Raw genomic sequence first — 27841 nt, 5'->3', positions numbered from 1 at the left:
ACTAATCATGTTTTGTGAAGTTGACACATTTGTACTACTGGTGTTTGCACACGGAGGCCACCGATTTCTTTCTTCTTTTCTCCCTCAAAGGGGACTGAGACCCTCCCTGCACCAGGCGAGTCTTGCGTGGCCTCTGCCACCTCAGTTACCTAGGACTTTCCTACCGCAGGACCAGATCCACGATGTGAAACCCATGACTCCAAAAGCAGCGGTGTCTTAGGGAAATATAACTTCATCTGCAACTAAGGACAGAGGCATGAGTATTCAACTATTTTTTTAACATATTTTAACTCTTTTTTCGACCAATAATATTCTCTTTAAAGGGGCAGAATTTTATGAAAAGTAGTTCGTAAAAGTGTTTGTAATTTCATCTTAGAATACTGTGATCATTATTTTAAAATAAAGGTGGAAATTACACAAAATAATATGTATCCAATTAAGCAGTTTTGTGAGTAGTGAAATAAATAAATATTTCATATGTATTGTATTTATAATTATCTAATATACATATTCATATTGATATATTCATATCTTTCATGAATTCAAAATGAAGATTAAATTTTTTATCAACTGTAATTTATGACAGTTTTCAGTCAATATTCCATCGACCTTGGCCCCCAGGACTCCTTGTCTTATTTGTGTCACTAGATTTCTCTTTTACAGAATTTCATCTCCAGGAGACATGTCATCTGCACTCTGTCCTATGGGTCTTCTGAGGTAAGCAGAATGATTTTGAAATTCTATCTGTTGGCTTACTATCAGATGTTTAGGCTGTTTGATGAACAATCCTGTTATGTATTTTCATTTATGAATTTCTGTGTAATTCTTTTGGGCAATTCACTAACAATACAACACTCAGAAATTTTATGTTAACTTTGTATGTTAACAGGATGGCAAATCTGCTTACAAAGTGGCTGCCTTCTGCCAGCAGTAAGTCAGAGTCCACCTGCTTTATATGCTGCCAGTAGTTGCAGGTCACCCCATGCACTCAGTTGTGTTTATTTTTGTGGAATGGGATAATATAATGATTTAATTTTGCATTTTTAGAGCCATGATATTAAATATATCAATGTGTTTAATGGTTATTTACAAATTTTCTTGGGTGATGTAATGAATTTTTGACTTGATAAAGTATAAAGCATTTTTTCTTCTTTAATTTACTAACTCTGGGCTAATTTAATTGAATTGCTTCTCATTTTTCTTAGATCCTTTATATTTTCCTTTGTGACACTGCAGAATGAGGGGGCACACACTACCACTGAGCTACATCCCCAAACTATTTTTACTTTTTTATTTTGAGACAGGGTCTAACTTAAGTTGTTGAGTCTTGCCACAACTTGCAATCCTCCTGCCTCAGCTTCCCAGTTCGCTGGGATGGCCAGCCAACATAACCTGCCTGGTTTCTTGAGTCTTACACTGGCCTGGTTTTGACCTTGTCTCCCAGATGCGAATAGAGAAAGTAGCTGGAGTGAAACTTGGAACGACGATATCACTGTAGGACACTGGAGGGCGTCGTGGGTCGGGCTCCCGGAGAGAAGATCTGCCGGGAAGCGCAGCTCGGACTCTGGGTCCCCTTAACCTGTGGTCGCCGCATCAGGTGACAGCTCACCTGCATGAGAGCCGCGCCCCAGGTGTTGGAGTGACCGGAGAGCTGAGGCTGCCCTGCGCGGTCCCGTAGAGCAGCCTTGCTGAATGCAGCAGGCAGGGGCTCCTCTCCTGCTCCCTGCCCAGGTGAGTGTGTGGGGAGCGGCTGGGCTGGGTGGAGAGGGCGACGCTGAAGCTCCGCCCCTCGCCTGTTTCCAGGGGCCACATGTCTGCCCGGTGACTTCTGGGGGACCATCACCTCCCCTGTAGCCCAGGGCCGCGGCCAGCTGGGTCCAGCGTCACCACTTACCCGTACCTCCAGGCCTTACAGGTCACTGGCTCTGGGATCCTGAGCCCTGCCAGATTCTCAGCCTCCCTGGCTGGAGACAGGCTGCCCGCACCAGCGCAGGGGGCCAGCCCTTGACTTCTAGGGCCTCCACATTCTTACCAGAGGCTGCGGGTAGCCAGGGGTGGCGGTTGGGGGTTCAGGAGCCTGACCACCACCACCCGGGTAAGAGGTCAAAACCCTATACTGAGCTCAGAGTTGCGTTTCTTTTTTAAACTTAGGCTTATGCTAAAAATGCTAAAAATGTGATGTTGAAGTTAGTGCAATATGTCACCAGCGTGCAAATAAAAGCACAGGGTAACCCCCCCCCCACACACACACACACACACACGCACACACACACACATGAGTGTCTGAATTCCTGTCAGCCAGCGCTCAATTACCACACAAAATATTTGATAAAATAATGATATAAAACCACTATGATTTTATATGAAAATATTAACATAGCAGCAAAATATGAGAAACTTTAAAAAAGATTATAAATGGGAAATTATGTATCTCTTCCATTGAACTTTGAGAAAATTCTAAAACAAAGAAAACAAAACAGATAAGCATTAAAAAAAAGTGGCTAACTTATGAAATATGTGTCTGAGGTGAACACAGCTAAGAAGCTCCAGCTCTGGCACACTCTCCAGGACCTGGGGGCCACACCAGCTCCAGGGCTTATGGTGCACATGGCTGAGTTTGCTACAACCTCACCACACTTAGGGGATTCTTCAGGTAACCTGACCACGAGGGCATCAGTGCACCAGGAATAAACAGCCAGAAGACAATCCTGAGGTTGCTGAGCAAGACCTGAAGTCCAGCAGAGAAGAGGGCTCCTTACCACCCTGCACCTGAGCTCTCTGGAACGATGTATCCCCTCCACATCCAGGGTCTGGGAAGCCATGAGAGATCTAGGTCTATGAGACACCTGCACTGGGGGTCAGCACCAGACCCCACCCAAAGATTTTGTGCTCCATTCTCAACAGGTGTTAACCAGGCAATCCCAGGGCTGAGGCTTGTCAGAGGCAGATTCAGGAGACAGCTGATCTGGTGGGAAAGACACTTTGACAGCAGAGCAAGATGGCTGGGAATCAAGCACTCAGAGCCCATAGACATCACAGCTCTTTTATTGCACCATTAGCTGCTGAAGGTGAAAAGTCACATTTCTTTTTTTCTTTCTGATTTCACAGCCCCTTGCTCTGTCTCCAGCTGAGCAGTTATACTTCAGTGACTCCCAGGAATGCCCTTCCCTTGGGTCCTGTCTCACTGTTGGGATCTACCTGGAGTTTCTTCATGGTCACTACTGGAATCATATCTTCTATTGACAGAGGAGCCTTTAGAGACACAGTGGGAAGTCGTTAGCTGCAGGGAGGACACACTGTCCACACCTCACCCTGCCCCTCCCCTGGCTTCTCAGAACTCACCTGGGCTCTGCGTAGTCAGAGATTCAGCAGTCAAGGCTCACATCTGCAAAACCTCACAACTCAAGGTGACACTCCCACATGCCTAGGATCAGTGCAGCCCTCAGAGCCAGTCCTGTGAGCTGTGAGCTGCCACTGCAATGGACACACTGTGTTAAGGACTCCAAGGAAGGGACCCAGGCCAGGCCCAGACCTCTGCCCACCAGACAGTTCTGAGAGGGTGGGAGTTTCCTCTGCATGGGAACAGCACTGTTGGGACCCTGGACTGAGTTTAGTGTGGGGAAGGACTGGGATGGTTACTTTGCTTCATGGTAATTAATGGAAATTCAGCAGGGCATCTGGCTCATGTCCACCACTCAGGGGAGGGCTCCTCTGGAGATGACACTTAAGGAAGAAGGGGCCTCTCCTCCCCTGGTTCCTTACAGGTATTTATCAATAGCCTGCATGTGCAGAATTGTCTGCCTCTCTCTGAGGCCCAGGGACACAAAGACCAATATTAGGGTTCTAGAGGGATTTCAAACAGTGGTGAGGGGCTGGGCACAGCCACCCCTGTGCTGGACAGGAGCAGGGCAGCAGGAGCAGGGAAGGGGTCACATTGCTCTGTCCAGGAGCCTCCTCATCATGCCTTACCCTGGAACACACCCTGAGCAGGACCCTGGATTAGCTGAGGAGGGTCCTTTCCTCACCTGAGCTGGACCAGATGTTTACGGGGTGTATCATCAGAGATGCCTTGAGCCCAAGATGGGTGGCTCAGGGCTGGGCTCTGGATGAGGAGGAATAAAGAGGACACAGTGCCTACCCCTGCACTGACCAGCATGGCCAGGGTCCCTCTGTTAGGGGACAGACAGATGTGAATGGTGGGACCACGATGTTAAGAGAATGATTCTATCAAATGGGCCCACTATGTTGACCCCCACATGCTTTCTTTTCCAAGAAGCAATTTAGCTGCAGCCCTGCCTGGCCTAAGTAGACAGGATATGTCACATTCCTTAGCAAACTACCTGTTCACTGGAGGGGAAATGCAGGCCCAAAATAATGTTGATAAGAGAAACCAAAGTTACCCTGAAGGAGGTGACTTCTGTGACCAGATCCCCACACTCTGGGAGATGAGGCCAGTTCCTCCTAAACTGCTGACCTGACCTGCATCCCCAGCCTCTGCCTGGCCCTGAGGGGAGGAGCAGGAAGCAAGCTCCAGCCTCCAGGCTTCAAGGGAGACTTGCACAAGTGCTCACAGCAGACACAGGGCTGCCCCTGCTCCCTGTGCCTAGGGAGGGACCCAGTGTCCAGGCACCAACAGCCTGGGCTGGGGCAGGCCATGCTGTGCTTATCTCCTCCTCTTAGCTCAGGGAATGCCCCTCCCCTCCCAGGCCAGGTGTCTTGCTGTCTTCCTGCTGCCCCTAGAAATCCTCCCTCTGCAGCCCAAGGCCAGGGACTGCCTGCAGGTGCCCCCATTTACATGTCAATCCCACACAGCAGCCCCCCCCCACCTCAGTGCCCCTGGGAACCTAGGATCCAGAGGAAAAGGACTTCCAGGGCAGTGTGGCCAAGAGAAGGGAGCTGCAGATCTGGGCCAACAGGAGGCATTTCCCAGTCCAGTGGTCTCAGCTTGTGCTGACCCCTGCAGGCCATCGGGTGCTAATTACTCTAATGTATTCCTCAGGAATTGGCAATGTAAAGGGAAAACCAAACCTGAGTCCACTTATATTTACATTTACCTGAAACACCCACAGTTCTTTTTTCAGTCCTTCAGAAGAGCCCAGGATGCACTTCCTCAGGGAGGCTGGACAGGGATACTGGGTAGTGTCCTGTCACAGGCTGAGGTCACCCTCCCTCCAAAACAGAGCCTGCCTTTCTTCCTCCCATGCAGGAGGCCATGTCCCACCCTGACCCTCCGCCCCTGAAGGAGGCCTCTCTCCTCTGCTGGCCACAGTGTTTCTGGCACCACACTGACACCACGGTGGGTGCCAGACATGGGAGAAAGATTGTCCACATGTGGTGACATTTTTTATTTGGGGTGACATGAAGTGAAGAGTCACAGCTCAGGTGGGAAAGCCTGGAGTGAGCCTCCCCAGGCCTCCTCAGGCTCCTCCTCTCTCAGAGCCCCACCAGGGCTGGGGGCAGGTGCTGCCCTGGGTCTAGCTGCAGAAGGAAGGAGCCCTGCCCAGCTCTCCAGGTGTTCAAGACCAGGGCAGGGCATTCTGATCCCTCCTGCAAAACCACATTCAGGGAAAGAGGGAAGGGACAGGTGTGAAGCCCCAGGGGACCCCACCACTGGATGCCACATTATATGGAAGAGCAGGAACATGGGATCCTGCAGACTCAGTCCTGGTCAGCACCCCACATGTGGGGCCCAACCACAGGGGTGAACATCCTAATGGATGCTGAGCCCACAGCAGAGATTAAAGTCTCCCCAGGAAGATGGTTGTGGCAGAGTGTATGGGACTTGGAGGTGAGGACCTGTCTGCAGCATAGTTCCCCACCCAGGTTCTGTGAGCAGCAGGGTCCTCCAGCTCCCCTGGGCTTTGCTGGTCTTCCCATCACCACTCATACTCCACTAGGGATCATTAGCCACCCAGGCAGAGGGCCAGCAGTGTGAAGTGAGGCTCCTCTTGACACATGGGGCCCCCAAAGCTCTACTCTGATGTTCAGGGGCTGGTGCTGCTTTTTAGGTGATGCTGAAGGGCTCATCCGTCCACTGATGAGTGTGTCCTGGAGTGAACACATTTAAAGTGGGCTGTGCACTTTGAGGCAGTGGAGAGGTATTGACCCATGATGTAGCTCATACAGGACATGAGCCTGTTATCTGTGACCCACATGGTGGAATGTCAATGTGTGAATTTATTTTAAAATAAACCAACAAATTACCACATCTATTTTTTAAGAAGGTTTACTTACCTTGGCATTAGAGGGGCCTCTTCCTGCAGCAGAGCCCCAGGAGGCCAGGAGGACACAGAGTACCTGTCAGCAAGCACATTGGTGGGGCTGCTCATAAATTCCTCAGGGAGCTGGCTCCATGTGGACACAGGACCAGAGTGGATGGAGGAGTTTGCTTCACCAGCCTGGACCCGTCCTGGGCAGAAGAAGCCTGGAGAGGGAGGACAGGACAGGAATGGGGCTCAGGTCCTCAGCTGTGCACTGAAGGACACTCGGGTCAGCCTGAAATGTTGAGTCCACAGATGGCGCTGCCTGTGAGCAGTGCTTTCCTGGACGCTCATGGCTCCCATTCTTCCTGGTCCAGGGTGGAATTGCTGCCGAGATTGAGAGTTTAAATGTGGATGCCAGTGTTCACTGGTGCCCCATAGAACCTCCTGAGTCAGAGAGGGACTTCAGGGAGGTCCTGGAGAGGGGCCTTTAGCACACCTGCAGATGGGGTGAGTGAGAACCGTGTTCCTGTAGATGAGCCAGTGCAGAGCTAGAAGAAGAGCAGAGGGCCTGGGCTCAGACCAGCCTGGAGCTGTGGACCTGGGTAAGTCATGCAATCCTGTGTCCTGGGTCCTCTGCACTGTCATTTGAGCACTGAAATGTGCCTCTCTATTGGTATCATGAGGCTAAATGTAACCTGATGCAGGTAAAGCTTTAGCATAAAATGGCTGCTCAGCATAAACATACATGGCCTTTCAATTTTAAATATCTGGGAGGAAAAGCCACACACTGGCTAGTGGCTGCCTCTAGGGAGGGAGTTGGTGGTTAAAGGCAGGGAAGGAGAAGGGCTCCTCTCCTCCACTGTTGGGTGTGGTGATCTGCAGCTTCCGGGAGCTTTTGCATCATGGCTTGTGATCTTCAAGTAGACCCTGTGACATGAGCTGAGTAGAGAGATTCCACAGCTGAGGACATTTGCATTTACAAGAAGGGACATGCCAGAGATAGCAGACCTGGGACAGGAATACAGCTGCTTCCCTGAGGACAGAGACCACCAAATCTTGAGACCCTAGTCATACCCTAGACCACTAAACCTCGAGCTACCCCCAAGCTCTTCCTCAAACATAAAGACCAGGCATTTCTGCATGGAGAACAGCTGATGCCTTAGAAGAGGTGGCTGAACACAAGGGCTCAGGTCCTTGACCAAGCTCTGTCTCTATTATGGTTCAGTCCCTGACCCCAAATGAGATGCACTTTACATCAAAGAAGCCCCTCTGGAGTGCCTGCAAGCTAGGTGAACCTGCAACCCACGGGCGGGCGGGTCAGGCCCAGCAACCAGCCAAGTGACAGAGCAGCTACACGCGCCTGCGGGGAACGCGGACCGGACCCACTAGGACAGGTCCGGCGGACGGCTGAGGGCCAGGCCCGTCCCTTCCCCCAGTGTCTGCAAGGTAGGCAGGACTGTGAACACCAGCAGAGCGGGCCCAAAGCCTGCTGAGGGGCGGAACCGGCCCCTCCCCCAGTGCCTGCAAGCTAGGCGAACCTGCAACCCATCAGGACGTTAGGCCCAGCAACCTACGGAGTGACACAGGTGCCCCTGGCGCCTGCTGGGTAGGCGGACCTTTGACCGACCAGCAGAGCAGACCTAGGGCCTGCCAGCATGGTAGATGGATCACACTAATTGGAGGAGGATCACAGCCACTACCTGCCCTGCAAGGGTGATTTTTCAACTATACAAGAGCAATATAAATAAATAGAGGGAAAATATCAAAGACACAACAATTTCACCAAGCAGAAAGAAATGCCAGCAGTATGAAACGACAAGGAAAGAAAGGACCACAGGCAATGCAGGTCAACTCAACTTTAGAAGAGGTAATAGCTGCAACAGATGGAATGTCAGATAGAGAGCTCAGGACATACATGCTTCAGATGATCTGGAGTCTCAAGGAAGACATGAGACAGCAAAATCAGACAATGAAAGATCACATTGACAAACAAATCCAGGAAGTAAAAGATCAATTTCACAGGGAGATAGAGGTAATAAAAAACAAACAAATAGAAATACTAGAAATGCAGGAAACAATAAACCAACTTAAAAACTCAATTGAGAATACTACCAGCAGAGTGGATCACTTAGAAGATAGAACATCAGACAATGAAGACAGAGTATTTCAACTTGAAAATAACATAGATAGCTCAGCAAGTCTACTAAGAAACCATGAGCAGAACATTCAAGAACTATGGGATAATATCAAAAGACCAAACTTAAGAGTCATTGGGATACAGGAAGGCACAGAGCTCCAAACCAAAGGATTAAGCAATCTATTCAGTGAAATAATACAAGAAAACTTCCCAGACTTGAAGAATGAGACAGAATCCCAAATCCTAGAAGCCTACAGGACGCCGAATGTGCAAAATCATAAGAGATCCACACCTAGACACATTATAATGAAGATGTCCAACATACAGAATAAGGAGAGAATTTTAAAAGCTACAAGGGAAAGGAAGCAGATTACATTTAGGGGTAAACCAATCAGGATAACAGCTGATCTCTCAACACAGACTCTAAAAGCTAGAAGATCCTGGAATAACATATTTCAAACGCTAAAAGAAAATGGGTTCCAACCAAGAATCGGGTATCCCGCGAAATTAAGCTTCAGGATGGAAGATGAAATTAAAACATTCCACGACAAACAAAAGTTAAAAGAATTTGCAGCTAGAAAACCATCTCTTCAAAAAATCCTTGGCAAAACACTACAGGAAGAGGAAATGGAAAACAACAATGAAAACCAACAGTGGGAGGTAGGACAGTAAAGGGGGGAAAATAATCAAAGAGGAAAACAAATCAGGTTTATTAATAAACAAACTATGGCTGGAAGAACAAACCATATCTCAATAATAACCCTAAATGTTAATGGCTTAAACTCACCAATTAAGAGACACAGGCTAGTTGAATGGATCACAAAACAAGACCCAACAATATGCTGCCTGCAGGAGACGCATATTATAGGAAAAGATATACATAGACTGAAGGTGAAAGGTTGGGAAAAATCATATCACTCATATGGACTGCGGAAACAAGCAGGAGTGTCCATACTCATATCAAATAAAATAGATTTCAAGCCAAAGTTAATCAAAAGGGATAAAGAGGGACACTACATACTGCTCAAGGGAACCATACACCAACAAGACATAACAATCATAAATATATATGCCCCAAACAACGGGGCTGCTATGTTCATCAAGCAAACTCTTCTCAAGTTCAAGAATCTAATAGACCACCATACAATAATCATGGGAGACTTTAACACACCTCTCTCACCACTGGACAGATCTTCCAAACAAAAGCTGAATAAGGAAACTATAGAACTCAATAATACAATTAACAACCTAGACTTAATTGACACATATAGAATATACCACCCAACATCAAGCAGCTACACTTTTTTCTCAGCAGCACATGGATCCTTCTCAAAAATAGATCATATATTATGTCACAGGGAAACTCTTAGTCAATATAAAGGAGTAGAGATAATACCATGCATCTTATCTGATCACAATGGAATGAAACTGAAAATCAACGATAAAAGAAGGAAGGAAAAATCATGCATCACTTGGAGAATGAACAATAGGTTACTGAATGATCAATGGGTTTTAGAAGACATCAAGGAGGAAATTAAAAAATTCTTAGAGTTAAATGAAAACACAGACACAACATATTGGAATCTATGGGACACATTGAAAGCAGTTCTAAGAGGAAAATTCATTGCTTGGAGTGCATTCCTTAAAAAAAGAAAAAACCAACAAATAAATGATCTCATACTTCATCTCAAAATCCTAGAAAAAGAAGAGCAAAACAACAGCAAAAGAAGTAGAAGGCAAGAAATAATTAAAATCAGAGCTGAAATTAATGAAATCAAAACAAAAGAAACAATTGAAAAAATTGACAAAACTAAAAGTTGGTTCTTTGAAAAAATAAATAAAATTGACAGACCCTTAGCCATGCTAACGAAGAGAAGAAGAGAGAGAACTCAAATTACCAGCATATGGGATGAAAGAGGCAATATCACAACAGACACTTCAGAAATACAGAAGATAATCAGAAATTATTTTGAATCCTTATACTCCAATAAAATAGAAGATAGTGAAGGCATAGATAAATTTCCTAAGTCATATAATCTGCCCAGATAGAGTCAGGAGGATATAGACAACCTAAACAGACCAATATCAATTGAGGAAATAGAAGAAACCATCAAAAGATTACCATCTAAGAAAAGCCCAGGACCGGACGGGTATACAGCAGAGTTTTACAAAACCTTTAAAGAGGAACTAATACCAATACTTTTCAAGCTATTTCAGGAAATAGAAAAAGAGGGAGAACTACCAAATTCATTCTACGAGGCTAACATCACCCTGATTCCGAAACCAGACAAAGACACTTCAAAGAAAGAAAACTACAGACCAATATCTCTAATGAACCTAGACGCAAAAATCCTCAATAAAATTCTGGCGAATCGGATACAAAAACATATCAAAAAAATTGTGCACCATGATCAAGTAGGATTCATCCCTGGTATGCAAGGTTGGTTCAATATACGGAAATCAATAAATGTTATTCACCACATCAATAGACTTAAAAATAAGAACCATATGATCATCTCGATAGATGCGGAAAAAGCATTCGACAAAGTACAGCATCCCTTTATGTTCAAAACTCTTGAAAAACTAGGGATAACAGGAACATAACTCAACATTGTAAAAGCAATTTATGCTAAGCCTCAGGCTAGCATCATTCTGAATGGAGAAAAATTGAAGGCATTCCCTCTAAGATCTGGAACAAGACAGAAATGCCCTCTTTCACCACTTCTGTTCAACATAATTCTCGAAACACTGGCCAGAGCAATTAGACAGACGAAAGAAATTAAAGGCATAAAAATAGGAAAAGAAGAACTTAAATTATCACTATTTGCAGATGACATGATTCTATACCTAGCAGACCCAAAAGGGTCTACAAAGAAACTATTAGAGATAATAAATGAATTCAGCAAAGTGGCAGGTTATAAAATCAACACTCATAAATCAAAGGCATTCCTGTATATCAGCGACAAATCCTCTGAAATAGAAACGAGGACAACCACGCCGTTCACAATATCCTCAAAAAGAATAAAATACTTGGGAATCAACCTAACAAAAGAGGTGAAAGACTTATTCAATGAAAACTACAGAACCCTAAAAAGAGAAATTGAAAAGACCTTAGAAGATGGAAAAACATACCCTGTTCATGGATAGGCAGAACTAACATCATCAAAATGGCGATATTACCAAAAGTTCTCTATAGGTTTAATGCAATGCCAATCAAAATCCCAACGGCATTTCTTGTAGAAATGGAGAAAGCAATCATGAAATTCATATGGAAGAATAAAAGACCCAGAATAGCAAAAACAATACTAAGCAGGAAGTGTGAATCAGGTGGTATAGCGATTCCAGATCTCAAACTATACTACAGAGCAATAGTAACAAAAACAGCATGGTACTGGTACCAAAACAGGCGGGTGGACCAATGGTATAGAATAGAGGACACAGAAACCAACCCACAAAACTACAACTTTCTTATATTTGATAAAGGGGCTAAAAGCGTGCAATGGAGGAAGGATAGCATCTTCAACAAATGGTGCTGGGAAAACTGGAAATCCATATGCAACAAAATGAATCTGAATCCCTTTCTCTCGCCAAGCACAAAAGTTAACTCAAAATGGATCAAGGAGCTTGATATCAAATCAGAGACACGGCATCTGATAGATGAAAAAGTTGGCTATGACCTACATGCTGTGGGGTCGGGCTCCAAATTCCTCAATAGGACACCCATAGCACAAGAGTTAACATCTAGAATCAACAAATGGGACTTACTTAAACTAAAAAGTTTTTTCTCAGCAAAAGAAACAATAAGAGAGGTAAATAGGGAGCCTACATCATGGGAACAAATCTTTACTCCTCACACTTCAGATAGAGCCCTAATATCCAGAATATATAAAGAACTCAGAAAATTAGACAATAAGATAACAAATAACCCAATCAACAAATGGGCCAAGGACTTGAATAGACACTTCTCAGAGGAGGACATACAATCAATCAATAAGTACATGAAAAAATGCTCACCATCTCTAGCAGTCAGAGAAATGCAAATCAAAACCACCCTAAGATACCATCTCACTCCAGTAAGATTGGCAGCCATTATGAAGTGGGACAACAATAAGTGCTGGCGAGGTTGTGGGGAAAAGGGTACACTTGTACATTGTTGGTGGGACTGCAAATTCGTGCAGCCAATTTGGAAAGTGGTATGGAGATTTCTTGGAAAGCTGGGAATGGAACCACCATTTGACCCAGCCATTCCCCTTCTCGGTCTATTCCCTAAAGACCTAAAAAGAGCATGCTACAGGGACACTGCTACATTGATGTTCATAGCAGCACAATTCACAATAGCAAGACTGTGGAATCAACCTAGATGCCCTTCAATAGACGAATGGATAAAAAAAATGTGGCATTTATACACAATGGAGTATTACTCTGCAGTTAAAAATGACAAAATCATAGAATTTGGTGGGAAATGGATGGCATTAGAGCAGATTATGCTAAGCGAAGCTAGCCAAGCCCTAAAAAACAAATGCCAAATGTCTCCTTTGATATAAGGAGAGTAACTAAGAACAGACTAGGGAAGAAGAGCACGAGAAGAAGACCAACATTAAACAAGGATGAGAGGTGGGAGGGAAAGGGAGAGAGAAGGGAAATTGCATGGAAATGGAAGGAGACCCTCAGGGTTATACAAAATTACATACAAGAGGAAGTGAGGGGAAAGGGAAAAACAGTACAAGGGGGAGGAATGAATTACAGTAGTGGGGGTAGAGAGAGAAGAGGGGAGGGGAGGAGAGGGGAGGGGGGATAGTAGAGGATAGGAAAGGCAGCAGAATACAACAGACATGAGTTTATCAATATGTAAAGCAATGAAGTGTAACTGATGTGATTCTGCAAGCTGTATACGGGGTAAAATGGGAGTTCATAACCTGCTTGAATCAAAATGTGAAATATGATATATCAAGAACTATGTAATGTTTTGAACAACCAACATTAAAAAAATAAATTAAAAAAAATACTAAAAAAAAAAAAAAAAAAAAAAAAGAAGCCCCTCTGGAGGACAAGATGAGATTCAGCTGTGAGGCCGCACTTCAGCAAGTTCATAGTGCCAGCTACCTTGTGGTGGACCTTCCTGATGTTGAGGAAAGCATTCTGCAGACCAGCATCCACCTGGCTTTCCAACTGAATCAGAACACAGGACATTCCAAACCAACTGTCACTCAATAAGAGTACTCTGCTTAATAAGTGTCTCGGGGACTGGGACCAGAGTTCCAGCAAACCAGCCCTGGAGGGCATCCCCTGCCAGGGCCCGGCACTCCCTGTGGTCCTCCCTGAGGGCTTCTCCCTTGTGCCCCTCAGCTCTTTCTCAGAGCCATGTCCCTTCTGGGACCAGTGTGGGACCCGATGCTGCAAAGCACTAAGTGAGCCTTCTTGACAGCCCGGGATTCCTCAGCATCACCTGAAACACAAATGCAACAAATTGAGCAAGACCTGGAGAGAGAGCCCTTATTTCAGCTGAACCTGGCAGCTCCTTGTCAGAGTGAACTACTAGAGAGACAGGCCCCAGCCACTTCCAGGACTTGGAAGAGCTTCTGAGGACAGACACAGACCATGATACGAAGAGAGAACTTCTGTACCCATAAAGTTCACCCAAGGAAGAAAGAACAATGACCTAGTGAAAAAACACTGGAATGTCTTGTCACAAGGATTGTTATGACTCCACATATAACAGTCTCTGAAAATAGGAACCGAGGGGCGACCACCACCCCAGGGCAGCCTGCTGTAGCTGAGACGGGCAACCAAAAGGGCCCACGAGCCTTGTTGAAGGGAGCCCCTGAGAACACAGCAGTCACATCATGCCCTCTGTGCCAGGCAGAGACCACAGAGCACACCATGGTGCTAAGGAGACGGATCATGGTCATTAAGCTGCCAGCACCTGCAGAGCTTGCACACCATGCCCTCAAGTGATTAATGGCCACACCCTGACAATGAGGGACATCTGACCTCCAGGCACCAGCGGTTCACCATAACTTGATCTCCAGGGACATTTGTAAACATCTTCCACATCACCCAAATCTACTGCGGCTTCTTGCTTAGGATCACACCCCAGCCTCCTCAGAACACCAGCCTTCACACAGGAGGTGAGGAGTGCCCACACCCGGGAACCCTCACACACAGAGGGGAGTGCCCACACTCAGGAACCTTCACACACAGGAAGGAAGTGCCCACACCTAGGAGCTCTCTCACATGGGAGGGGAGTACCTGCACCCAGGAACCCTCACACGTGGGAGGGGAGTGCCCTCACCTGGGAACACTCACACGTGGGAGAGAGTGCTCGTGCCTGGGAACCCACTGGTCTCCCCTGAGCGTCGGGTCAGACACACTTCCTGTGGGTGTGCATCCTTTGCTGTCCTGAAATAACTTCTACCTTGGCCCTGCTGACTGACTCACCTGCAGTTATGTGGCAGATGTCAAGAACTGGGGTGGCTCCCAGTTGAGGTCCCCTCTCTAAGCCCTCCTTGGACTCCCACAGGTGACAGAGCACTGAGCACACAGTTCAAGGAGAGCACAATGAAAGGCTCTGACCTCACCTGGAAAGAAGCAGCATCTCTCTGCCCCTCCTGCCCACCCTGCACAGAAACAATGGAGTCCACCAACATGGACTGAGATCTCTATAACCATGAGCAGAAGGAACCTTTCCTCCTTTTTAAGTTGGTTATGTCAGGGTTTTTCCACTGCAGTGTTCATTCTGCAAAGAGGAGGATACTGGAGACTAGGGAGGGGAATGCCTTGGGCAGGCAGTGGGGTCAGAGCAGGTGGGACCAGAGCCAGGCACAAGGAGGGTATGCAGGAGCAGCACACAAGGGCATCGAGCTCCCAAGGGCAGCCTGACCCTCCCATATTTTTGGTCAAGGTCTGGCAGGACTGCTGGGATCGGGGCTTTACTTCTGTGGTTTGTCTGTGGTCTCACAGTTTGTTCCCTAACTCACATCACATGTGACTATTCAATGACAGGAGCCTGTGTCCTCCTGAATGTGCTGAACTCCAGCTAAGTGGCCACAGTCTTTTCGATTTCTCACGACCATTTCAGCCTCTGAGGACCCACACTGCCTGCTGGGCACCTCTCTTCTGCTCTTTGGGGCACAGTGTGAATGTGCTGAGGCTGCTCCCGGAAAGTGGGGTGACCTTGTCACAGGGACAGGACTTTCCTGAAGCTGGCTTCCCTCAGCACCCTCTGGTTCTTTGGTTGGAATGATGTTGAAATGCACCTTCCTTGTTTGAGGTCTGGAGTCTGAACATAGCTTTCATTATCACAGGAACATTTCTAGAAAGTTCTGTGTTGTCTTCAATGCCAAGAACACTGAACTCCACACCAGGCAACCAGCACGCTGGTTTCATTAAAGAGGTTTGTGGCATAGAAGTTAACTAGTGAGATCAAAATAAAACAGACTCAATTACCTTTTTCTATGACCCAGGTCCGAGATGGCTCTCACCTCTCTGGCTCTCACCTCAAACCACCCGGTGGGGCAGCAAGGCTTACTCAGGGCTAGCAGGAGAGAGAGAGAGAGAGCATGCCAGGGGGTGGCCTTTTATTGGGGAACAAGAAATTCAGGGGGAAATTCCATTCGATGAAGGTGGAGGAGGGCAGCATTCCAAGGTCAGGGTCAGTGATTGGCCTCAGGATCAGTGGTCAGTCACACCCCCACACAGACAGGCTCTCGCACCTGGAGAGGGTGGAGATAGCTCCGACACAGTTTGGCCAGAACCAGAACGCCTCACACCCAATCAGGGAGGTGCCCAATCACGTGCGAGAATGACTTCCCACACTGAACCATTGCTCAACATGGGTGGGATAACAAGTCTGGAGGCCCCTTGAATCTAAGGGATAGATGATTTCCAGTGAAAGAGGGTTCCACACAGAGTTATGATTTAATGATACCAGTATTTGTGTGCAGTGAGGGCCAAAGGTCTTTAATTGGAAAATTGCTCCTTACCCCACACCCAGTCCTCACTCCAGGCTTGGTCTCTGGGTGGCACTCTATGCTGATGCCAGCAGGGAAGTCCAACTTTCTCTTCATCTAGATTTTTCCTAGGCAAGTGGGTGATCCCAGAATGCAGGCCATTTTCTCTTGTTGGTGTCCACCTGGGATTGCAGTGAACACTGGGAGGGTCAGGTCATGTTTGTGTTGCTCAGCTTTTCATTCCAGTGGCAAAAATCCTCACATGACCAACTTAAAGGGAGGAAAGGTTTATTCTGCTCATGGTTCCAGAGATTTCAGTCCATGTTGGTGGACTCCATTGTTTCTGGGCATGGTGGGCAGAGGGGCAGAGTGATGCTGATCTCATCATGGCATGGGGAGCAGGGAGACAGAGAGAGAGAGAGAAAGGAGGGCCAGGGACAAGACTAACACTTCTAGCTCATTCCCTCCACACAAAGTGATCTACCTCCTCCAGCAGGCCCCACCTCCTACAGTTTATACCCCTAACAGTCCATTCAAATATGGCCCCATCAGTGGATCAATCCATTGATTAGACAATCACCCACATAACCCAATGACTTCCCAGCACCCACCTCTGAACGGAGCTACACGTGGACAAAGTCTTCAACACAGGAGCCTTTAGGTGGCATTCCAAATCCAAATACTAACATCACTGTGTAGTGTTTCTCAGGTTTTCCATTTTCTTGGAAAAATTGGAATATGGAAGGGAAAACCTGTTCAGTTCAAAGGCCCCCAAATCAAGCTTATGCGGTACTTGTGGAGAATTTAGAAGTTATTCCCCATAAATTGATTAATAAGCAATTCCATCTCAATTCAGTTGTCATAAGATTTGCAGCAGGTTTGCTTTCTAGCAAAACCACCTTTATTTCCCTAGACAGCACACTGGGCGCTCAGCGCGAAAGCCAGCTCTTCCGCGGAGAGCTACTTGCGGTGGTCCTTCTCCCCCAGGAGCCACAGTTTGGCCTTGTACAGAGTGATGTCCTTGTAGACCCTGAAGTGATTCAGCCTGTGGTCCTGGCGCTCCGGGCTGACCTAGATGGAGGCAGGGGCAGCATAAGCTGGTCAGGAGGGGGAAGACCTGGACCCAATCGGGCCTCCTTGACCACGGGTGGCCCCAGGGTTCTCCTGTTCAATGCTGCTAGTGAAACTGTGACACCAGCGCTTAGAGCGTCCCGAGAGCAAGGGGCGTCACCTCCGCAGAGCTGGGGCTCCGCCCTGCCCGCTGCCTACATGGAGGGAAGCCTGTGGGTCACCCGGGAAGTCCTAGGTTCCAGGGACCTTGCATCAAACGCCCCGGTTCATTGTGTTTTCTCTCTTTTCCTGGTACCTGGTCTCATCCCAGCTTCCTTCAGGGAAAATGGAAGCTGAGAAGTGGCCCCACCCCACCCCTGGGCCCCAGGAAGCCGGACTGAAGCACATCTGGGGCTGGTGCCCCTGGCTGCGTGGACACAGGGAAGGCCGATTCCTGGCTTCCTTCCTGTGAACTGTCCAGTCCTGCAGGACTAACGGAGCAGGGCAGCTGCTTACCCCACCGTGGCCCAACTGTGCTGCGTTTCACTTCCCTTTCTACACCATTTCCTCTTCCTTCTGAGGCAGGGGGGCACCACAGCCAGGCTGCCCAGAGCCAGCGGGCCTCTGTGCTGGGGTGCCAGGGACGGCTGGGGGAGGTGCTGTGCCTGTCCCCGGACAGCATCCGCACACACTAAGTGTTCAGCAGGTGCTTGAATGGAAAGGGAGTGTGTGGGGGGGTCACAGGGAGCCAGGGAGAGGGAGGACCTCAGCACATGCACCTTAGAGAAGCTGCCCTGAGAGTCATTCAGGGACTTGCTCATCCCATCCCAGTCTGCAAGTGTGTGAGTGTGAGTGTGTGTATGTGTGAGTGTATGTGTGTGTATGTGTGTGAGTGTGTGTGGGGGGAGTGTGTGTGTGTATGTATGTGAATGTGTGTGTGAATGTGAATTGTATGCATGAATGCGTGAGGATGTGTGTGTATGTGAGTGTGAGAGTGCGTGTGTGAGTGTATGTGAGTGTGTATGTGTGGGCATGAGTGTGTGAGTGTGTGTATGTGTAAATGAGTGTGTGAGTGTGTGTGAGTGTGGGGGGAGTGTGTGAGAGTGTTATGTGTGAATGTGTGTGAGTATGTATGTGTTTATGTGTGAGTTTGTGTATGTGTGTGAGTGTGTGAGTGTGTGTATGTGTGTAAGCATATGTGAGAGTGTGACTGTGCGTATGAGTGTTGTTGTAATGTGTATGTGGGAGTGTGAGCATGTGTGAGAGTGTGTATGAGTGAGAGTGTGCGTTATGTGTGTATGTGTGTGAGTGTGTGTGTGATTGTGTGTGTGTGAGAATGTGTGTGTGTATGTGTGAATGTGTGTGAGTGTATGAGTGTGTGAGTGTGTGTGTTGTGTGTGAGTGGGTATGTGGGAGTGTGTGAGAGTGTGTTATGTGAACGTGTGTGTGTGTGAGTGTATGTATGTATGTATGTGTGTGTGTGTGTGAATGTCTGAGGATGTCTGAGTGTGTGTGAATGTGTGAGTGTGTATGTGTGTGTAAGTGTATGTGTGTAAGTGTGTATGTATGTGAGTGTGTAAGTGTGTGTGTGTATGTGTGTGAATGTGTTGTATGTGTGTGTGAGGTGTGTGTGTGTGCATGAGTGTGTATGTGTGTGTGTGAGTGTGTATGTGTGTGTGTGAGTGTGTATGTGTGTGTAAGTGTGTATGTGTGTGTGAATGTGTTGTATGTGTTTGTGAAGTGTGTGTATGTGTGTGCATGAGTGTGTATGTGTGTGAGTGTGTGTGCATGTGTGAGTGTGTGTAGGTGTGTGTGAGTGTGTATGTGTGTGTAAGTGTGTATGTGTGTGAATGTGTTGTACGTGTTTGTGAAGTGTGTGTATGTGTGTGCATGAGTGTGTATGTGTGTGTATGTGTGTGTGTGAATGTGTTGTATGTGTTTGTGAAGTGTGTGTATGTGTGTGCATGAGTGTGTATGTGTGTGAGTGTGTGTTGGTGTGTGTGAGTGTTTGGACACGCATCCCACATGAGGATATATTTTCAGCAAGTGTTACCCAGAGACACAAGGCAAAGAGGTGCCCACTGAGCCTTACTTACCAGGGGTCCCCGGGCTGAGGTTGGGGTGCTCTGAACAGGGCGAGGTCCTGCCAGGGACAGGGTCCCCACATTCGGGCCCATGGAGCACATCAATCACATCCTCTGCCCCAAGCACAGTGCTCTGAAAGCCCAGCTTCTTTACCTTTGATGTTCCCACAACACCTGGATCTAATCTGGGGGGCTTACTTCCTTCCTTGCTCCCTGTTGCCACCTGAGGGCACTGTCCCCACGTGTGTGATGGACAGAATGAGTGCCGGCAGGCCCCTTGGGACTCAGACACAGCCTTCTATCCTGGAGGCCTAGAAGGGCCTAAGCAGGGCAGGCCTGGCTGGGCCCCACACTCGTCCTTCCTGTGGTGTGCGCTGACTGCAGGAGACGCCCTGCGATGCAGGGAGCAACCTTCCCATGGTGCGTGAAGCCCCCAGCTCTCTGGAGCTTTGCTAAGATGCCCACTGTACCCTGGGCTGACTTGTCTTCACCAGGCTCCCTTCCCTCCCACCTCCTTCTCACTGGTCAAGGACTCTCCTGGACCAAACTCCACTCAGGCCGTCCTCCTCTTAAACCAGGACTGACTTAGGGCCTTCTGTGGTCACCTCTGCATCATCCAGTTTTAGCAAAACTCCAGCTGAGCAGTGTAGCGAGAGCCACCACCCTGGGTGTTGACTGTCCTGGGTGTTTGTGGGCTCCTTGCCGTCTGTCCCCCAGAGCAGGTCTGGTCCCTGCCCTGCCTTCAGCAAGAATCCAGCCAGGTCAGCTTAGCCAGGACCCCTCACCCAGACGTTCCCCCCAGTGATCCCCCCCAGACCTCCATTCTTAGCTTGTCCAGCTGCCCACCCTGCTGGAGCCTCTGCCCTAGCCACAGCCCCCCTTGGATCAAGCCTTCCGTGTGGTCTTTAGAAATCACTGATCCCTGATTCTTTATTCATGTTCAATCAAGGTCTTGAGCAGTTTCCTCTGAAGTCCCCTCTTTCACTGATAGTTAGATCTCTATGGCTGTCCCTTGCCTCCGTGTGGCCTTGCTTCTCCAGCTCTGAGCCACACCTCCTCCTTTTGGGGTGAGCTCTGTGAGAGGTGGGCCCCCTGGGGATGTCTTCCTGCCTGGAGCAGCACCTGACTGTCCTGGCCAGGGCTCAGGGATTCCTTTCTGCTCTTCCCCATCTGCATCACAGGAGCCCAGCCACGTTTACTGAGCAGTTGCTGTGTGCTGGGCACTGTCCCAGGTACTGCTCCTCTCAGCAACCCTGTGAGGCAGGTTCTGTGATGTCCCCATTTATGAACAGGATCAGCACCACACAGTGGCTTAGAAACTCACCCCAGGTCTCAGGATACCAAGAAGGACAGAATTCAAGCCCCTACCAGCTGGCTGCCCACTCTGCTCTCAGCTACTGCCCACTCCACCCTGTGTTCCTACTGCTGCCCGGAGCAGGGGCCTCACTTACCAAGGACTCTGCCTCCCAGCCGATTTCCTGACTTTCCATCTGTGTCTCTGGGTACTTCTTCCTGGGTCTCTGAGCAGCATGGTGAACGAGATTCAGAAACCTGACTGGAGAGAAGTCTCTGGTTAGAAGCTGCCCGTGTCCTTTTCCTGGCCACACCACTCCAGGGCCACAGAATTCTGTGTGCAGAGCCAGGGCCTGAGACAGGGGCGTCTGGTTCTCAGCCATGTGTCAGCAAATGTCAGCAAATGAGTGCAAACTGTGCCAGGCACTGTTCTGGACCCTGGGGCAGGGCTGTGACAGACATAGGTCTCCGGGGAGTCCAGGGCAGGCAGGGACAGAGGTCAACTCCTCTGTTCTCAGAACATGAGGATGCTGCTCTCCTGTGCCTCTCCATTATGCAGGGTCCTTCCACAGCCTCCCGCCTGACACCCTGGACCACCTGTGCCCACCTGCTCCAACAGTCCCACATCCCCTGCCTGACGGAGGCACCTGTTCTCCATGCTGTCGCCCATGATCCCACCCCACACACTGGTGGAGGCACTTACAGGCTGCCCTCTTGCCTTTTGCCTGATTGTGTTGAGACCCCCAGGCCCACCCCACTGCCTGTCACCAGGTGAAAGTGGAAACATGAACAGGACTGTGTTTACTGAGCATGATGAGCCGGGTTCAGCTCTAAGCACCTGTGGTGTTTTGCTTGGTCCTTCCAACAACTCTAAGAAGTAGGCTGAGAGGTCAACAACCTGGCCGAAGCCTGCAGTTAAGGAGTGGCAGCACCAGGACATGAATCCAGTTCCTAGGCCTTCAGAACCCACCCGTGTGAGTAACGTCTGAACATCTGTGAATGAACGACTCCTATCTTTAGGCCATGGGGACTCTTGTGGATGACAGTAATGAGTTGGCATGTGTTTGCACATCAGTCTCTCTGAGCCTGGTCAGTAGAGTAGTCTTGAGACCACAGCAGAGGACCCTGAGGTTCCCTGCAGCGACTCTGCCTACGAGTTCTCTGAGCCCCCTGCCTCTCTCTGCCCCACCTCACGAAATCTCCAACCCAAGGACTTACCATCTTCAGGTTCCTCCAAGTTATCATGCCACGACATGGGCTTCTTGGTGATTGTGTGAATTGGAGAAGAGCAGGGACACAGTGCAGGTTAGAGCACAACCCCTGCTTCCCGCCACTCACCCTAGACCAGGCTCCCATTCTGCACCCACGTAGTGCCTGGGCCTAGGGGGTTCTGGCTGGGTGCTGGGAACAAGGTCCCACAGCTCTCCAGGACTTAGGATCTGGCCTGGCACTGTCCAGGGCAGTGGCCAGAAGCCACAGTCTACTAGGATTTATGTTTGTTTATTCATTCACTCATTTATTTATTGCAGTGAGCTAACCCTAACCCTAACCCTAACCCTAATCCAGCCCTCTTTTATTTTGAGAGCTGTCTCTGTTGAGGTCATCCTTAAACTTGCAATCTCCCTGCCCCAGCCTCCCTGCTGCCAGGATACAGGTGTATGCCACCATGCCCAGGAGTAAAAAGACTTCTGAGCATGCACCCCTAAGATATGAAATGTGTATGTCATCCGTATGTAATATTATCTGCATATTAGAAAAATATAATATTTTTCTTTACAGTACAAGTAAACAGAAATGCAATCTACAGTATTTTCTCACTTCACCACAGTGGCCACATTAATCCTGTGCCCAAGGGAAAGAACTGGAGGAAATCACTTTTCCCAGAATGAATGTGGCCTGAGGGATTATTTAGCTTGTTGGAATGAACCAACCTAAACAGAAGTGAATTTTTCTACTGAAATCAGTGATGGGGACAGAAGACAGCCAGAAGAGTTCTAAGCAAAATCAAGTCACTAAGTCTCCTGCAGATGGCCAGGCTGCAGGGGTGCTGGCTATGGAGGTAGAGAGTTGGGGGAGCTCAGGGAGGAGGAGCAGGTGGGCAGGTACCATAGGGGGCTGTGGAATGAGCCGTTCAGAGGTAAAGAGGAGTTTGAGAGGGAGCCTAGCAATGGGGGGGGGCAGGCCCTACTGTATTTGTGGAAGGAATTGAGAGGAGGTAAGGCTGGAGAGGGGCAGGTCCAGTCGCTGTCCAGAGGGTGGAATTAAGTGAGAGGTGGGTACACCCCCAGTGTATCATGGAGTCTTTCCCTGAGGTAGGAACAGACAAGGGTCAGGGGAAATGTGAAGCAGCAGACATTCTGCTTCTGTGACTGCCAGGAGTGTGGACTGGTGGATGGAGGCCGGGGCTGACTCAGGCTTCTCACCTGGGGAAGGAAGGGCCCAGCTGCCTTGTGCTGCCACAGGGTCTTCTGGAGAAGCAGAGGGTGGGCAAGGGATTCAGAGCCCCTAGCTTTCCAGAGGGCCAGTTTGAGGTCCCTAATGGTGAGTCCAAGGTAGCTAGCTGGGAGGTGGTCAGATGGCAGAGCTGGAGCTCATCTGAGGCCCAGTGTCCTTTAGGGGCTGCTGATGCTGCAGGATGAGATGGATCTCACAGGAGTGTGCAGGGTGAGAGGAGTGGAGGGGAGGGTGCTTTTACCTGGAGGACAGGGAACACTGACCGGAGCCCACTCTCCTGACCTTTCCAAAGAAAGGGCTATGATGATATTAAAATCCTAAAAAACCCTTTAGTGTATGAAAATGAAACCAAAATATAACAAAAACAAAATATAAAAGCCCTGAAAAATGTAATTCCATCAAAAACAAAAATATTAAAAGCCATTTCCAGTTGGGTGCTATGGCACATGCCTTTAATCCCCAGAGCTTGAGAGGCTAAGGCAGGAGGATTGAAGTTCAAAGCCAGTCTCAGCAACTTATGGAGGCTCAAGCCTCAAACAGAACATAAAAAGAGCTGGGGCTTTACTGAGTGCCCTTGAATTCAATCCGTAGTACCCCTCCCCCCAAAAGCATTCCTTTTTACATGCAGTATATTTGATCTCATTGTGAGGTGGATGCATTTCAATGCATCTGATGTGTCTCAGGAGGCCAGGCGGCCCTGGAATCCACCCTTCCTGGACACCAGAGATCAGGGCAGGCCTCTCCCTGCTGCCTGCTCGCCCACAACCCACCCCGAAGTGTCCCACCTCTGTTCCCCTAGTCCTCACCCTTGCACAGGGGATTCACGAGGTACTCCGTGTACAGCTTCTGCGTGCACAGCTCTTGCAGGTACTGTTCCCGCAGGAACTGGTTCTGATGAACCTGGTCCTGGATCGCCCTCTCCCTCTGGTGTCCAGCCATGGCCTGGCCATGCTGGTGCTTGGGGCTCTCTAAGTGCCCTCTGGCTGGGGCGGTGCCCGTTCTTCTGCCATCTCCTGACAACAATGTCCCAGCTGTCTACTGGCAACAGAGTCCTGGTTGGAATGCTCCAGTCTCCAGCCCTGGACCTCCCTTGGGCAACCTAGTCCCCTGACTCCACCCACTGCCCCCAGATCCCTCTTCCCAGGGCCCCAGGCAGGCACTGGACTCACCTGCCCCAGCTTCTCAGGTCAGAACCTGGGTACTAGAGCTGCCCTTGGACATCATCAGGGAAGGGCTCCAGGTCCAGTGGGAAGGCCCAGGTAAGAGACTGATAGCTGGATCTCACCTTGGCCAGTCATTTCCTAAAAAAGATTTAGGTGGTCTCCAGGAAGGGTGGATTCCAGGCTGAGTGTGGGGCTGTCATCCTCCTGTGTCCCCTGGGTCCACCTGCTCAGGCTGCTGGGAAGACAGTCCCAGGGACTGTGACCTGCACCCACAGTGAGGAAACCATCTCCCCTGGGTGAGTGTGTCAACCCTGCTGCCTGGTTGGGGAGGCTGGATTGTGGGTGGGACTGGATTATGGGGACCTAGAAGGGAGAGCTGGGAGGAGGAGAGGGGGTATAGATGGGGGAGTGACGGGAAAGGGGAGCCAGATGAACAGTGGGGAGGTGAGTGGGTGGTCTGGGAGCAAAAGAGGAAGAGCTGGGCACAGAGCCCCTCAAGGCAGGGTGTTGGGAAGGGACCATTGTAAGGCAGAGGAGGGAAAGTGGTGGGGCAGAGGCCAGAAGGGGAGGGCTTGAGCTGGAGAGCAGCCTGAGGGCTGGCAGCCTGGCGGGTCAGGGAAGGGAGGTGGGTGATGGGGCTGGAGGGTGGGGGCACAGGAGGGGGGCATGGGCATTGAACTTTATCCACAGGAGGAAGCTTCTTAGTCATGTCTTTGGACAGTCCTAGTTACTCACTGGCCAACCGGTAACTGACCCTTGCCAGAGGGCCTCCCACAGTTCTCTCCTCAGGTTCCATGATGGAAGGTCCATTGTGACAGGCACACCCCCCACTCTGTAGGTGCACTGAGTAGGCCCCACCATCCAGGGACTGGTCCCATGTCTAGGTTCAAGAGTGGTCACTGGACACAGCAGAGAGAGAGAGATGTGGCACTAGGAGTCCATGTCCTTGGGGGGACGTGCAGTCTGCCCTCCTCAGGAAGTGACTGATCAGAGGTCTAGGGGACACCTCTGTGCATGGGTCCTAGGTGCCCTTCCTGAGGACACACTTTGGTGGTGCCAAGTGTGTTCACACCCTGTGCAGGGAAGTGGGATGGGAAAGTGGAATCCGTGTCCCAGTGGATTAACTCACTGTGTTTCCAGAGCCCTTTCCTATCATCTAACTCCCTGCCTGAATAGACGTTGTGAGAGGGGAGAAGAGGTGTCCATTCTGCAATGAGGAGGATGCTGGAGACTAGGGAGGGGGCTGCCTTGAGCAGGCAGTGGGGTCAGAGCAGGTGGGACCAGTAAAACTTCTAGAAACTTCTGTGTGTCTTCAGTACTCAACATAGGTGGGATGGTGTGTTTTGAGGATCTTAAGTCCAGCAGTAGAGAAATAATCTCTAAGAGGAGGGTTTCCATCGTAGCTATGAATCAGCTCAGTGCCCATGTGTGGAGCAGGCCTTAGACATTTACCTGGAGAAGCAGCTCCTCAAACCCACCCCAGTCCCCACTCCCAGCAGGAAGCTGCACCTGGGAGGCTGTCCAGGTGAATGCCACCAGGGAAGTCCCTCCTCCTTTTTGTGCAGTTTTCCTAAGCAGTGAGTGATCAGGGTGCAGACTGTTTTCACTGGCCGTGTGTCCACCCAGCACTCGAGGAAGAAAGCACCATGGGGCAGGTCGTGTGCTGCAGTGTTTCTTGGGTCTTCATTTCTCTTGGAGAAGATAGAAAGTGGAATGGAAAACTGCTCCATTCAAAGGCCCCAAATCAAGCCTAGGAGACACTCATGCAGAAGGTAGAAGCTTTTCCTGGAGGACGTGCCCATCAGGTTCATTTTACCTGGGCTTAAAAAATTTCTAATTCAAGGAGAAATTGCTGCTTGGTACAAAGTCAAAAGATTGATCCCACCATTCACAAGCTGCCCAGCTGCTCCAGCTGCTCCAGAGCTGGGCTTCAGGGTGGTCCTGGGGTTCAGGGTGGACTTAACACACTCAGAGGGACTGTGTGGGCAGTGCCTTTATGCAGAGGAGACGTGCAACGGTCATCAGGGCCGAGTGAGTAACAGGTGACGCCTGGGCTCAGATCCCTGCTAGAGCCATGAGGCCCTGGCAGGTCCTGTGGTCCCTCCCCTCCTCTCCCTACTCTGTGTTCCATGTTGACTGTCGACTGCTGACACAGAGTAGGTTTAGGGCCCAAAATAACCATGTGCAGAGATGCCTGGAGAGGAGGGCAGGTCCTTCAGAGGTGCTCTGCCTGTCCACTCAGGGAGAAAGGACTGAGGGAGACCCTTGGGGGTTGGGGACCCAGAGCGAGACGTGGGAGGCTCCAGGGCAGTGGAGAACGGGTTTGCTTTTCCATCCCACCCGAGTCTGGTCCTTCACAGCTGGTGTAGATCGTGGGGCCTCATCTCCTGAGTCTGACCGCAGACCAGTTAGGTGGCCTGGGGACGTTTGGCCTCCTGTTCTTCTCCTGGGGGTGTGGACACCCACAGATGACGGCTGACTTGCAGAATCACAGCACTGCTGAGTGAGGGACCAGGGGTTGGAAATCCTTAGATCCTGAGGTCAGGGCTCCTGAGTAGCCGAGGCCTCCAGATCATGTCCTGACCCCTGGCGCTAGGACTTCCCTCAGTCCTTTTCTCAAATCCTCCTGCCCAAGCTTCATGGCAGGATGGAGTTGATGCTGTGGAGGAGTAAGGGCAGGCGGGTTCTGAACCATAAATCCTTCCTTTTCCTCTGACTTCAAGCACCAAACATGACACAGTTTCCAACCAAGGGCTTGCTCAGAGGGTCTTTGGAAGGGGAGCCTGTGGCCGTGCATTCCCACCATCTTCACACTGCCCATCATCACTCAGTGTGTTTGGGAGCTCAGGTGATCACTCTTACATACTGGGGTGCCCTTGTGCCCCAAGTGGCTCAGAGCCCATAATATTATAAACCAACTGTCACAGGAGTGTCCTACAGAGAAGGAACTCCCCTTCACTGACGCACCCTGCATGGCATCCTTGGGAGTTGACTGGAGAGGTGGCCATTGGGCTGGCGCTTGGTTGTCTAAGGAGCTGAGTCTGTGGCTCTGTGGTCTTGGTGTCTGCTTGGCTCAGCCTCAGGACCAGCCTGGTGAGAAGGGGAGAGGCCCCAGGAGCACTGGGTGAGCACCTGCTACCTCTTCCTTCCCCACCATGGCTCTTGGAGGCCATGGAGAGTATTACCTCCTCTTGGATAGGCCCCTCCTCGGCCACCTTGACTTTGCTGACAATGAGGAATCATGGATTCTGGTTCTGTTTGCAGTGCTGTGTGGAGTTGTCGACTAAGTCGGTTCCCTCCCTGTGTCCTGGCCAGCCAACATGGAGGGAGTGAGTCTCGAGGAGAGACGCTCTTTGAACATGGAGGCTCTCTGCATCACCTTTGAGGGTGTGGGCCACCAGGTGCAGACCCCAGCTGACAGTCCAGGGGACACTGCAGTGCTCAGTCACCTCAGTGGTCACATCTGTAGTGTGCAGGAACAGGGCTCACACCTAATGTGCAGAATACA

General features: G+C 49.6%; 2 protein-coding genes across 17 annotated transcripts in view; one reads left to right on the top strand and one right to left on the bottom strand.

Annotated features, from left to right (window-relative positions):
* Positions 1 to 27841, top strand: part of LOC144256697 (tyrosine-protein phosphatase non-receptor type 4-like) — an 851727-nt gene that overhangs the window by 296557 nt on the left and 527329 nt on the right. The window lies entirely within an intron of this gene.
* Positions 17250 to 24109, bottom strand: LOC113176317 (cilia- and flagella-associated protein 144-like). Its single transcript, XM_077798041.1, has 4 exons — positions 23979 to 24109; positions 21935 to 21996; positions 20875 to 20978; positions 17250 to 17360 (listed from the first exon to the last, which is right to left on the bottom strand). Exons 1-4 carry the CDS (start codon positions 24107 to 24109, stop codon positions 17250 to 17252), a joined length of 408 nt encoding a protein of 135 aa, XP_077654167.1.

This window comes from Urocitellus parryii, chromosome 1 (assembly GCF_045843805.1).
Source record: "Urocitellus parryii isolate mUroPar1 chromosome 1, mUroPar1.hap1, whole genome shotgun sequence".
Lineage (NCBI taxonomy): Eukaryota > Metazoa > Chordata > Mammalia > Rodentia > Sciuridae > Urocitellus > Urocitellus parryii.
Note: the sequence above shows the minus strand (reverse complement) of the source record. Positions and strands in the feature narration are given on the sequence as shown.

What these genes read in the sequence shown, in the direction of transcription:
- LOC113176317 (XM_077798041.1), bottom strand. Translation starts at nt 24,109, where the DNA reads ATGGCTGGACACCAGAGGGAGAGGGCGATCCAGGACCAGGTTCATCAG. An exon ending in CTCGTGAATCCCCTGTGCAA is followed by an intron (nt 21,997 to 23,978) that starts GGGTGAGGACTA and finishes CTGCTCTTCTCC; the next exon opens with AATTCACACAATCACCAAGA. An exon ending in GCTGGGAGGCAGAGTCCTTG is followed by an intron (nt 17,361 to 20,874) that starts GTAAGTGAGGCC and finishes GCCTCCATCTAG; the next exon opens with GTCAGCCCGGAGCGCCAGGA.